This window comes from Papio anubis, chromosome 20 (assembly GCF_008728515.1).
Source record: "Papio anubis isolate 15944 chromosome 20, Panubis1.0, whole genome shotgun sequence".
NCBI classification, from domain to species: Eukaryota; Metazoa; Chordata; class Mammalia; order Primates; family Cercopithecidae; genus Papio; species Papio anubis.
The window spans coordinates 35645289-35658606 of record NC_044995.1 but is presented as its reverse complement, the minus strand read 5'-3'; the positions used below and the strand labels follow the sequence as shown (position 1 = coordinate 35658606).

Here is a 13318-nt window from a genome sequence, read left to right as displayed (position 1 = left end):
CAAACTCCTGACCTTGTGATCCACCCGCCTCAGCCTCCCAAAGTGCTAGGATTACGGGCTTGAACTACTGTGCACGGCCCATTCTTCTTAAATATAATCAGATACAATCTGATAATCAGATATTCACACTAAGTTATTTATTTATTTATTTGAGACGGAGTCTCGCTCTGTCGCCCAGGCTGGAGTGCAGTGGTGGGATCTCGGCTCACTGCAAGCTCCGCCTCCCGGGTTTAAGTGATTCTTCTGCGTCAAGCTCCTGAGTAGAGTAGCTGCGATTACAGTTCTGCACCACCAGGCCCAGCCAATTTTTGTGTTTTTAGTAGAGACGGGGTTTTGCCATGTTGGCTAGGCTGGTCTCGAACTCCTGACCTCAGGTGATTTGCCCGCCTTGGCCTCCCAAAGGGCTGAGATTATAGGTGTGAGCCACTACATCTGGTCACATGTGTGAATATCTTATTACGATTAAAGGACAATGTCCTGGCTTTCCACTCACTTTTTGAGTGTGTTCTGTAGCTTATTTAAATATTCAAAGTGGCCTGCTAATCCTAGCACTTTGGGAGGCCAAGGTAGGGGGAAGACTTGAGGCCAGGAGTTTGAGACCAGCCTGGCCCACATGGTAAAACCCCATCTCTACTAAAAATACAAAAATTAACCAGGAGTGGTGGCATGTGCCTGTAGTCCCAGGTACTTTGGAGGCTGAGGTGAAAGGCTCACTTGAACCTGGGAGGTTGAGGTTGCAGTGAGCTGAGATTGGGCCACTGCACTGCAGCCTGGGTGACCAAGCAAGACTACGTCTCAATTAAAAAAAAAAAAAAAAAAAAAAAAGTAGGCTGGGCGTGGTGGCTTACGGCTGTAATCCCAGAACTTTAGGAGGCCGAGGTGGGTGGATCACGAGGTCAGGAGTTCGAGACCAGCCTGACCAAGATGGTGAAACCCCATCTCTACTAAAAATACAAAAATTAGCCAGGTGGCCGGGCACGGTGGCTCAAGCCTGTAATCCCAGCACTTTGGGAGGCCGAGATGGGCGGATCACGAGGTCAGGAGATCGAGACCATCCTGGCTAACACAGTGAAACCCCGTCTCTACTAAAAATACAAAAACTTAGCCGGGCGAGGTGGCAGGCGCCTGTAGTCCCAGCTACTCGGGAGGCTGAGGCAGGAGAATGGCATGAACCCGGGAGGCGGAGCTTGCAGTGAGCTGAGATCCGGCCACTGCACTCCAGCCTGGGTGACAGAGCGAGACTCCGTCTCAAAAAAAAAAAAAAATTAGCCAGGCATGGTGGCACTCAAGAGAATGCCTTGAACCTGGGAGACGGAGGTTGCGGTGAGCCGAGATCACACCAGTGCACTCCAGCCTGGGTGACAGAGTGAGATTCCATCTCAAAAAATAAAAATAAAATGCTATGGAATGTGAAATATTTGTATGAAAGTCAACTTGTTCAAAATTGAGACATGCAATTTATTTTTCTTCAACATTGGTCAGAATTGTCGTCTCGATTCGTAAGTACCTACGCACTTTGAATTTTTTTTTTTTTTTTTGAGACAGTCTCACTGTCACCCAGGCTAGAGTGCAGTGGTTGCAGTGATCTCAGCTCACTGCAACCTCTGCATCCCAGGTTCAAGTGATTCTTGCGCCTCAGCCTCCCAAGTAGCTGGGATCACAGGTATGCGCCACCATACTTGAAACCGCCTTTGCAAAATTAAGACTGAGACAGTGAAAGAGATCTCACTTAACTGACTCCATCTTGCTTCTAACCTCCACGATGTCCTTATTCATTCCTGGGCGTAGGCTGAACTAACTCTGAGAGAAACTTAGTTTATAGTTTAAACAAAGACGGTAACAGTCCTTTCCCAAAGCAGACCTCCTTCTTGCCTGGGGGCTAGATTGCCTTTTTCTTTTTCTTTTCTTTTCTTTCTTTTTCTTTTCTTTTCTTTCTTTTTTTCTTTTTGAGATGGAGTCTTGCTCTGTCACCTAGGCTGGAGTGCAGTGGCACGATCTTGGCTTACTACAACATCCGCCTCCCAGGTTCAAGCGATTCTCCTGTCTCAGTCTCCTGAGTAGTTGGGATTACAGGCGCTGCCAGCACGTCCGCATAATTTTTGTATTTTTAGTAGAGATGAGGGTTTCACTGTGTTGTCCAGGCTAGTCTTGAACTCCTGGCCTCAAGTGATTCTCCGACCTCGGCCTCCCAGTATGAGCCACTGCACCGGCCACTTTGAATATTTAATTAAGCTTCAGAACACACTCGGAAGCAAGTGGAAAGTCAAAACATTGTCCTTTAACAGCAATAAGAAGATACGCATGTGGCCGGGCGCGGTGGCTCACGCCTGTGATAGCATTTTGGGAGGCCAAGGCAGGCGGATCACCTGAGGTCAGGAGTTTGAGATCAGCCTGACCAACACGGTGAAACCCTGCCTCTACTAAAAATACGAAAATTAACCAGGAGTGGTGGCACGCAGCTGTAATCCCAGCTACTGGGGAGGCTGAGGCAGGAGAATCACTTGAACCTGGGAGGTGGAGGTTGCAGTGAGCCAAGATTGCACCTTTGCACTCCAGCCTGGGTGACAGAGCAATACTCCATCTCAGAAAAAAAAAAGGTATTTACGCATGTAATGGATGTTCATAAGGAAATATAGACAGATGGGCTCTGTGTTGCCTGTCTGGGGTTTTATGCATAACTTATGCATAGGAATTTATGCAAATGTCAAGACTCTGACAATAACTGTGCTTCTCTTCTCTTCCTCCTTAACCCCTCACCCTCAGCAAGCTCCCCTCACACTAATGGCTGGCGCTGACTCATTATAACAAAGCGTTCCAATAGTAAGAGTGGATTTGAGTAAAATGAAACTGTTGAATTCAAAACTGAAATACCAAGAAAAGTTTATTTTAATCTTTTTTTTGACCCCAAATTATGCTGCTTGGCAATTCAGATGTAGTAGACATATGCTATACAGGGTTTTTCCCTTCCTTATTTATTTATTTATTTTCGGACAGGGTCTTATTCTGTCATCCAGGCTGGAGTGCAGTTGTGTGATCACAGCCCACTGCATCCTCAAACTCCTCGGCTCAGGAGATTCTCCTACTTCAGCCTCCTGAGTAGCTAGAACCACAGCTGTGTGCAACCTCACTGGGTTAATTTTTAAAATTGTTGTAGAGATGGGGCCAGGCACGGTGGCTCACTCCTGTAATTCCAGCACTTTGGGAGTCCAAGGTGGGTGGATCACCTGAGGTCAGTAGGTCGAGACCAGCCTGTCCAACATGGTGAAACCCTGTCTCTACAAAAATACAAAAAAAATTAGCCGGGCGTGGTGGTGGGGCACCTCTAACCCCAGCTACTTGGGAGGCTGAGGCAGGAGAATCGCGTGAACCTGGGAGGCAGAGGTTGCAGTGAGTTGAGATCTTGCCATTGCACTCTAGCCTGGGCGACAAGAGCAAAACTCTGTCTCAAAAAAAAAAAAAAAAAAAAAAAAATTCAGAGATGGGGTCTTGCTATATCGTCCAGGCTGATCTCAAACTCCTGGGCTCAAGGGATCCTCCCTTAGCAGATGTTTCGGATATCTGGGGGTTTTTTTAGTTCCATTTTTATTTTTATTTATTTTTAGTTTTTATTTATTTTTATTTATTCATTTTGAGATGGAGTTTTGCTCTTGTTACCCAGGTTGGAGTGTAATGGCACGATCTCGACTAACTGTAACCTCTGCCTCCTGGGTTCAAGCAATTCTCCTGCCTCAGCTTCCCGAGTAGCTGGGATTATTACAAGCATGTACCACCATGCCCAGCTAATTTTTTATTTTTAGTAGAAATGGGATTTCTCCATGTTGGTCGGGCTGGTCTCGAACTCCTGACCTCAGGTGATCCGCCCGCCTCGGGCTCCCAAAGTGCTGGGATTACAGGCGTGAGACACTGCACCCAGCCCTAATTTTTATTTTTTGTAGAGACAGGGTCTCACTATGTTGGCCAAGCTGGTCTCGAACTCCTGGACTCAAGTAATCCTCCTGCCTGGCCTCCCAAAGTGCTGGAATTACAGGCATGAGCCACTGTGCCCAGCTAAGGATGAATATTTTGGAAGCACATTCATTCTTTTTTTGGAGACAGAGTCTCGTTCTGTCACCCAGGCTGGAGTGCAGTGGTGAGATCTCAGCTCACTGCAACCTCTGCCTCTCAGGTTCAAGCAATTCTCTTGCCTCAGCCTCCCGACTACAGGCATGCACCACCACGCCCGGCTAATTTTTTTGTATTTCTAGTAGAGACAAGGTTTCACCATGTTGGCCAGGCTGGTCTTGAACTCCTGACCTCAAGTGATCTGCCCGCCTCAGCCTCCCAAAATGCTGAGATTACAGGTGTGAGCCACCACACCTGGCCTGAGGTACGTTTGTTCTTAAAGTTTTAAGTTATGCTATACTTATGTCTATTTCCTGTGGCCCAGTATGATCCCTTCCTAGTTCTAGCACAAATTTTAATCTCCTGGTGTCAGGAGACATTTAATATTTTCCAGAGGTTTGCAGGCTTTTTCTATAAAAGCCAGATGGTAAAATATTGTTGGCTTTGTAAGCCTAATGATTTCTGTCATGACAACTTAACTCTGCCACCGATACTGGCAAGCAGCCACAGACAACATGTAAATGAACAGAGTGAGGCTGCATTTCAGTAAGACTTCATTTCTGGACACTGAAATCTAAATTTCATACAATTTTCATGTATCACAAAATATCATCCTTGTATTGATTTTTTTTTTGAACCAGTTAAAAATGTAAAAAACATTTTTAGTTCATGGGTCATATAATCACAGGCAGTGGGTCAATTTGGCCCATGGCCAAGGTTTACTGAGTCCTAAAGGATTCAAAACACAGGTTGAGGCCAGGCGTGGTGGCTCACGCCTGTAATCCCAGCACTTTGGAAAGCCAAGGCAGGTGGATCACCTGAGGTCAGGAGTTCGATACCAGTCAGGAGTTTGAGACCAGCCTGACCAACATGGTGAAACCCCATCTCAGCCGGGCGCAGTGGCTCACGCGTGTAATCCCAGCACTTTGGGAGGCTGAGGTGGGCGGATCACCTGAGGTCAGGAGTTTGAGACCCGCGTGACCAACATGGTGAAACCCTGTATCTATTAAAAATACAAAAATTAACTGGGCGTGCCGGTGCACGCCTGTAATCCCAGCTACTTGGGAGGCTGAGGCAGGAGAATCCCTTGAACCTGGGAGGAGGAGGTTGCAATGAGCCGACATTATGCCATTCCATACCAGCCTGGGCAACAAGAGCGAAACTCCATCTCACAAAAAAAAAAAAAAAAAAGAACCCCATACCTACTAAAATGCAAAAAAAAAAAAAAAATTAGCCAGGTATGGTGGCACATGCCTATAATCCCAGCAACTCAAGAGGCTGAGGCAGGAGAATCACTTGAACCCAGGAGGCGGAGACTGCAGGGAGGTGAGATCGGGCCACTGCCATTGCACTCCAGCCTGGGCCACAAGAATGACAACTCTGGCTCAAACCAAAACCAAAACCAAAACCAAAACAAACAAACAAAAAAAACGGCACAGGTTGAGCAACCCAAATCAAAAAATCACAAATCTGAAGTGTTCCAAAACCCAAACTTTTAGACTCAACATGATGTTCAAAGGAAATGCTCATTGGAGCTTTGTGGATTTCAGATTTTTCAAATTAGCGATGCTCAACCGGTAAGGATAATGCAAATCATCCAAAATCCCCCCAAAAATACCAAAATCCAAAACACTTCTGCTCCCAAACATTTCAGATAAGGTATCCTTACCCTGCATGAGGGCAAGATTTATGGTGAATAAATAACTTCTTCAGGAACACAACAGACTGGCACCGTTGCCTTTTTATGTTAATTAGGTTTAATAGTGCTATAAACCTTGGATCCGATATACTCAATACTACTACCTTTGTTTTGTTTTGTTTTTTTTTTTTGAGACGGAGTCTCGCTCTGTCGCCCAGGCTGGATTGCAGTGGCCCGATCTCGGCTCACTGCAAGCTCCGCCTCCCGGGTTCACGCCACTCTCCTGCCTCAGCCTCCGGAGTAGCTGGGACTACAGGCGCCCGCCACCACGCCCGGCTAGTTTTTTGTATCTTTTAGTAGAGACGGGGTTTCATCGTGTTAGCCAGGATGGTCTCGATCGCCTGACCTCGTGATCCGCCCGTCTCGGCCTCCCAAAGTGCTGGGATTACAGGCTTGAGCCACCGCGCCCGGCCTCAATACTACTACCTTAACTACATGAGCCAAGTCTTAGTCTAAAGATCCCGTGAAGTGGGAGGGTTTTCAAAGTCGCTAGAAGTGGTTGTGTTGTACCACCAAAACTCACCAAACATAATATAGTACTGCGATTTTCCATTCAGGTTCTTCTGGTCAACATCTGCAGGAAAGACCTTAATGTAGCCCCCTCCACAGTCCATCTTCTGCTCATGTTTCACTGTGTACTGAATGACCAGAGTTTTCCCTTTATTGCTGAATGGTTTGAAGCGTGCAGAGATGGCATAGAATCGGCCATTCTGAGTGGTCTGCAGACCTTTGAACAAAAAATACTCATGAAGGATTGGGAATGATGCTGTGCTCAGTAATGCAGAAAGTTAAATGGATGTCCTTCCCTTACTCCCAACCACAAATGTCCCAACCGTTTACAGTGATCCACAGTGCCAACAGAGCATTATACACTCATGCATAATGAGTATACCACTAGCAGGCACTCTGCTTCCATACAACTTTTTTTTTTTTTTTTTTTTTTAGATGGAGTCTCGCTGTGTCACCGAGGCTGGAGTGCAATGGCGCGATCTTGGCGCACTGCAACCTCTGCCTCCCGGGTTGAAGTGATTCTCTTGCCTCAGCCTCCCGAGTAGTTGGGATTACAGGCATCTGCCACCACATCTGGCTAATTTTTGTATTTCTAGTAGAGACGGGGTTTCACCATGTTGGTCAGGCTGGTCTCGAATTCCTGACCTCAGGTGATTGCCCGCCTCGACCTCCCAAAGTGCTGGGATTACAGGTGTGAGCCACCGTGCCTGGCCCATACAACTTTTATTTCACACACCTGGGAGTTTTTGTTCTTAATATACTACTGTTATTTATTTATTTATTTATTGAGACAGAATCTCGCTCTGTCACCCAGGCTGGAGTGCAGTGGCGCAATCTCGGCTTACTGCAAGCTCTGCCTCCTGGGTTCAAGTCATTCTCCTGGTGCAGCCTCCCGAGTAGCTGGGATTACAGGCGCCCGCCACCATACCTGGCTAATTTCTTGTATTTTTAGTAGAGACAGGGTTTCACCATGTTAGTCAGGATGGTCTCGATCTCCTGACCTCGTGATCCACCCACCTTGGCCTCCCAAAGTGCTGGGATTACAGGTGTGAGCCACCACGCCTGGCTATTTATTTTTTAGACAGAGTCTCATTCTGTTACCCAGGCTGGAGTGCAGTGGCGCAATCTTGGCTTACTGCAACCTTTGCCTCCTGGGTTTAAAAGATTCTCCTGCCTCAGCCTCCCAAGTAGCTGCTGGGATTACAGGCGCCTGCCACCATGCCCAGCTAATTTTTGTATTTTGAGTAGAGAGGAGAGAGGGTTTCACCATGCTGGCCAGGCTGGTCTCGAACTCCTAACCTCAGGTGATCTACCTGCCTTGGCCTCCCAAAGTGCTGGGATTACAGGCATGCGCCACTGCACCTGGCCATACTGTTATGCTTTAAGTTACAAAAGTACTTCAACTCTAAATGTCAAACCTAATTATGAATCTAATTATGAATACCATGGGTTAATTTAGCTTCTGTTCATCTTCCTAGGGTTGGGATGATTCAATGAAACCTGCGTAGCAAATGAATAAAAAAATAGACTGTTAAATGTTTCCTGAATTCTCATTCTGAAACAGCTACTGGACTGACAGGATAGGTGGTGATGACAGCGCGTTCCACGGCACGCTGATTTGTAATGTAACGCTTCATAGCACTGGGTGGGCTGCCCTGTACGTGTCAACTGTGTCACTCTTTCATGAAGAAAACATCCTGTCACTCATATTTATGTGTTCACTTCAAAACCAACCCTTCCTTTCCTAGTAGCCCCTAGGCACGGTCTCAAATCTCGTTCTTTTATGAGAGTATGTCAGACAAACCTGAAGGTGGAGGCATTCTTTTTTTTTGAGGCCCGAGGTCTCGGCGCTGTCCTTAGGCTGGAGTGCAGTGGCCAGATCTCAGCTCACTGCAAGCTCCGCTTCCCGAGGTTCCGCGCCATTCTCCTGCCTCAGCCTCCTGGGTAGCTGGGACTACAGGCCCACCACAGCCCGGCTAATTTTTTGTATTTTTAGTAGAGACAGGGGTTTCACTGTGGTCTCGATCTCACAGCCTTGTGATCCGCCCGCTTCGGCCTCCCAAAGTGCTGGGATTACAGGCATGAGCCACAGCATGTCTTTTTTTTTTTTGAGGCGGAGTCTCGGCTGTCGCCAGGCTGGAGTGCAGTGGCCAGATCAGCTCACTGCAAGCTCCTTCCCGGAGTTCCTGCCATTCTCACTGCCTCAGCCTCCCGAGTAGCTGGGACCACAGAGAGGCGCCGCCACCGCCCGGCTAGTATTTTGTGTTTTTAGTAGAGGCTGAGGTTTGCCGTGTGTTAGCCAGGATGGTCACCGATCTCCTGACGCCCAGTCCAGCCCGTCTACCGGCCTCCGAAAGTGCTGGGATTACAGGCTTGAGCCTGGCCTTGACCTTTTTTTTTTTTTTAATTCTTTTTTTGAGATGGGGTTTTGCTCTTGTCACCCAGGCTGGAGTCCAGTGGCGCAATCTTGCTCACTCTGACTCCTGGGCTCAAGCGATTCTCCTGCCTTAACCTCCTGAGTAGCTGGGACTACAGGCATGCGACACCGTGCCTGGCTAATTTTTGTATTTTTAGTAGAGACAGGGTTTCACCATGTTGCCCAGGCTGGTCTTGAACTCTTGGCCTCAAATGATCCACTCACCTTGACCTCCCAGGGTACTAAGATTACAGGTGTAAGTCACCGAGCCCAGCCTAAACTTTCACATATGTGAAAGCAAATACAATTTAAAAGCCTTGAGAGGCCAGGTATGGTGGCTCACATCTGTAATCTCAGCACTTTGGGAGGCTGAGCCAGGTATATCACTTGAGGTCAGAAGTTTGACACCAGCCTGGCCAACGTGGGGAAACCCCATTTCTACTAAAAATACAAAATTAGCCAGGCGCAGTGGCGCGTGCCTGTGGTCCCAGCTACTCGGGAAGCTGAGGCAGCCGAATCGTTTAAACCTGGGAGGTGGAGGAGCCCAGATCGCCCCATTGCACCCTAGCCTGGGCGGCAGGGCGAGACTCCGTTTAAAAAAATAAATAAAATAGGTTGGACACGGTGGCTCATGCCCCTAATTCCAACACTTTGGGAGGCCGAGACAGGTGGATCACCTGAGGTCAGGAGTTGGAGACCAGCCTGACCAAAATGGAGAAACCCCATCTCTACTAAAAATACAGTATTAGGCCAGGCGCGGTGGCTCACGCCTGTAATTCCAGCACTTTGGGAAGCCGAGGCAGGCAGATCACGAGGTCAGGAGATGAAGACCATCCTGGCTAACGTGGTGAAACTCCACCTCTACTAAAAAAAAAAAATATACAAAAAATTAGCCGGGTGTGGTGGTGGGCACCTGTAGTCCCAGCTACTCAGGAGGCTGAGTCAGGAGAATGGCGTGAATCTGGGAGGCGGAGCCAAGCTGAAATTGGGCCATTGCACTCCAGCCTGGGTGACAGAGCGAGACTCGGTCTCAAAAAGAAAATTAAAAAAATAGCCAGGTGTGGTGGCACACGCCTGTAATCCTAGCTACTTGGGAGGCTGAGGCAGAAGAATCATGTGAACCTGGGAGGTAGATGTGGTGAGCAGAGATCGCGCCATTGCACTCCAGCCTGGGCAGCAAAAGTGAAACTCCCTCTCAAAAAAAATAAATAAAATAAATAAAAGCCTTGAGCAATATGTGTCATCTGAGTCATGTTGCATGCAGGTGTAACCTCTGTTTCTTAAGTCATAGATAAACCTTCTTCCTCATTGTTCTTGTTCTGCAAATGACTAGGACAGACCAGAGACCAGGCCTCCTCCATTTGTGACCACTGACCTTGGTTACAGATTGACTGCCTCCAGTACTGAACTGTACCTAACTCAGACCAGATGGCACAAAAGATGCTGTGTGACTGCTACATCTTCAGGGTGAAATGTTAAATACACCTTCTCAAAAGAAAAAGACCACCTTGACTAATGGGATCACGGTCATTATGTATTAAGCCTTGCCTAGAAAGATGCTGAAATTCTGTTAAGCTTTCCTAAACTTTGTCTATACAAATGATCCCAAACTTCTACACTTCAGAACACTGACTTCTATTCTTTGGAATCTATGTTTTTTATGATTTGTCCCCTCAAACTTTTGAGGCTTGAATTAGCTCTCTTTACGCTAGATTTTTTTTTTTTTTTTTTTGAGACAGAGTCTTGCTCTGTTGCCCAGGCTATAGTGGCTTCTATTCTTTGGCATCTGTGTTTTCCAGCACAGTTGTCCTCAAACCGAGAGCTTGAATTAGCTCTCTTTAAGCTAGATTTTTTTTTTTTTTTTTGGAGACAGAGTCTTGCTCTGTTGCCCAGGCCTATAGTGGCAAGATCTCGACTCACTGTAACCTCTGCCTCTCGGGTTCATGTGATTCTCCTGCCTGCCCTCCCAAGTAGCTGGGATTACAGGTTGTCGCCACCCGCGTAGCTATTTTGTATTTTTGTGAGACACGGTTTCACCATGTTGGCCAGGCTGGTCTCAGGCTCCTGACCTCAGCAGTCCACCATGGCCTCCCAGCGTGCTGGGATTACAGGCATGAGCACTTACGTGCCTGACCATATTTTTTCTTTTTTTTTTTAGATGGAGTCTCCTCTGTCACACAGAGGCTGGAGTGCAGTGGCATGATCTACTCACTGCAGCCTCACCCGAGGGTTCTAGCGATTCTTCTGCCTCAGCCTGCCTGGTGGCTGGGACTACAAATGCACCACCCACCCAGCTAATTTTTGTATTTTTTAGTAGAGATAGAGGGTGTCACCATGTGGCCCAGACTGGTTTTGAACTCCTGACCTCCTTGGGTCTCCGCCTAAGGCCTCCCAAAGTGCTGAAGTTAAGGTGTGAGCCACCCCGTTATGACCTATTTTTAAAGTACCAAAAAATTAAAATGAGAAAAAGCACCCGTAACCTTTTTCCTTCGAGGCGTGGCCTGATCCTCAAATGCAGCGGCTATAGTGTTTATTAAGAGGGACAACTTTGGTAATGCCTACTAATAACACATTCACATATAAATATAATCCAAGAAAGTTTAAATACCATTGCATATTTGACAGATACTTCAGAGTATGATTTTTGTTATACAAATAAGCTGAATATGTCTCTCGCGCCTGGACTTCAGAGGGACCTAATATCAACTCCAGCCTATAATCCCAGCACTTTGGGAGGCCGAGGCGGGTGGTTACCCAGAGGCCAGGAGTTCCCAAGGTAGCCAGAGCAACGTGGTGAAACTGTCTCTAAAAAATTAGCAGGCGTGATGGCGCAGCGCTTATGTCGCCTTCGGAAGCCTGAAGCAAAGAGAGAATGGCGGCTCGGGAGGCGGTTTGAGTGAGCCAAGATCGTTATGGTATGGCCGAGCGGTGGCTCAAGCTGTAATCCCAGCACTTGGAGGCCGAGACAGGCAGGATCAGAGATCAGGAGATCAGAAACCATCCCTGGCCCCAACCACGGGTGAAACCCGTCTCTACTAAAGAAGTACAAAAACTAGCCCCGGTGAGGTGGGCGGGAGGCGGTAGTCCCAGCTACTCGGGAGGCTGAGGCAGGAGAGCAGTAAACCGGGAGGCCCGGAGGCTTGCAGTGAGCTGAGATCCGACCACTGCCAGCCACAGGTGACAGAGAAAGACTCAATGTAAAAAAAGGGTGTTTTCACTGCACTCTGGCCTGGGTGACAAGAGTGAGACTCCTACTCAAAAAAAAAAAAGGCCGAGGTAGCGGTGGCTCCAGCGCCTGTAATCCCAGCAACACTTTGGGAGGCGAAGTGGGACGGGATCACAAAAGGTCAGGAGATGAGGCCAGGTGAAAACCCGTCTCTACTAAAAATACAAAAAATTAGTGGTGGCAGTTGCGGGCCTGTAGTCCCAGCTACTCGGGGCTGAGGCAGGAGAATGGGCAGGAACCCGGGAGGCGGAGCTTGCAGTGAGGCAGTCCAGCGCCCACTGCACTCCCAGCCACGGGGACAGAGAGCCTCCGTCTCAAAAAAAGTAATCTTGACCCAATAAGAAAGGAGAGAGGGAGGCTGGGTGCAGTGGCTCATGCCTGTAATCTCCAGCACTTTGGGTGGCCGGCGGGTGGATCCGCGAGGTCCAGGAGGTTGAGACCAGCCTGGCCAGCGTGGACCCTGTCTCTACTAATAGAGTACAAAATTAGTTAGTCACAGTGGGGCGCCTGTAGTCTCAGCTACTCGGGAGGCGAGGCAGGAGAATTGCTTGAACCGGGAAGTGGAAGTTGCAGTAGGCTGAGATCGCACCAGCCCGCGCCTCCAGCCTGGAGCAGCAACAGAGCAAGGCCCGATCTCAAAAGAAAAGAGGAAACAAAAACAAGGGTAAGGAGCCCTTTGCCTTAAGTTCTACCTTTGCCTTAAGGTCTTCATCTGTAAATCGGGAATAAAAGCGTTTGAAAACGTACCCTACCTTCCACCTTGAGGAGAGTGCTTTATATATGGAGATGTAACATTAGGCTCAATTTGGTCCTGATTCTACACTAACCTTTATCTTTCTCTTTATGACCATAAAACTTCCCCGACGAAAGTCTAAAATGCCCAAGTCGGGAGTCATTGGTGGACTGCACCCATCGGTTTCTCCAATGCTCTGTGGGGAGGGAAATAACACCGGTTAGAGGTGATAATGGTTAATTTGGCCTAAGGGAAGGGTGAGGGGGACCCTCGAGGATTCGAGAGTTCGATGCCGTCGACCCCGCGACGACTCTGCCCAGCCTTGGAGGGCGCAGATGGGGGAGCTTACACCTCTGCCACTACGGGCGTGGCCCCTTCACCTCCGTCTAGAAATTCCTCTTGGAAATAGACGGTAGCCAGCGCCACTCGCAGCATGCAGATGCCCCAGAGGGGCACCCGAACCCCGGCCATGGGGGCTTGCACTGCGCTTCCGGTCGCCGCCGCCCCTTAGCTCCTGGTGCTCTCTGCGGCTCTTCAGGCGAGTCCCGAAACTACAACTCCCGTCACAACTCGCGATTATGACCTGAGGGTCCCATTGGTAGCTGCGGCGCTGGGCACGTCGGGTCCGCCTGG

General features: G+C 48.4%; 1 protein-coding gene across 1 annotated transcript in view; it reads right to left on the bottom strand.

Moving 5' to 3' along the window:
* CALR3 (calreticulin 3) overlaps positions 1 to 13255 on the bottom strand; it is a 21386-nt gene extending 8131 nt beyond the window's left edge. Inside the window, exons 1-3 of the mRNA XM_031659049.1 lie at positions 13066 to 13255; positions 12780 to 12881; positions 6256 to 6527 (exon numbers count right to left, since the gene is read on the bottom strand). Coding sequence (XP_031514909.1) covers positions 6256 to 6527; positions 12780 to 12881; positions 13066 to 13156 — 465 coding nt within the window. The 5' untranslated portion in view covers positions 13157 to 13255. The remainder of the gene's footprint in view (positions 1 to 6255; positions 6528 to 12779; positions 12882 to 13065) is intronic.
* Positions 13256 to 13318: the final 63 nt, after the last annotated feature.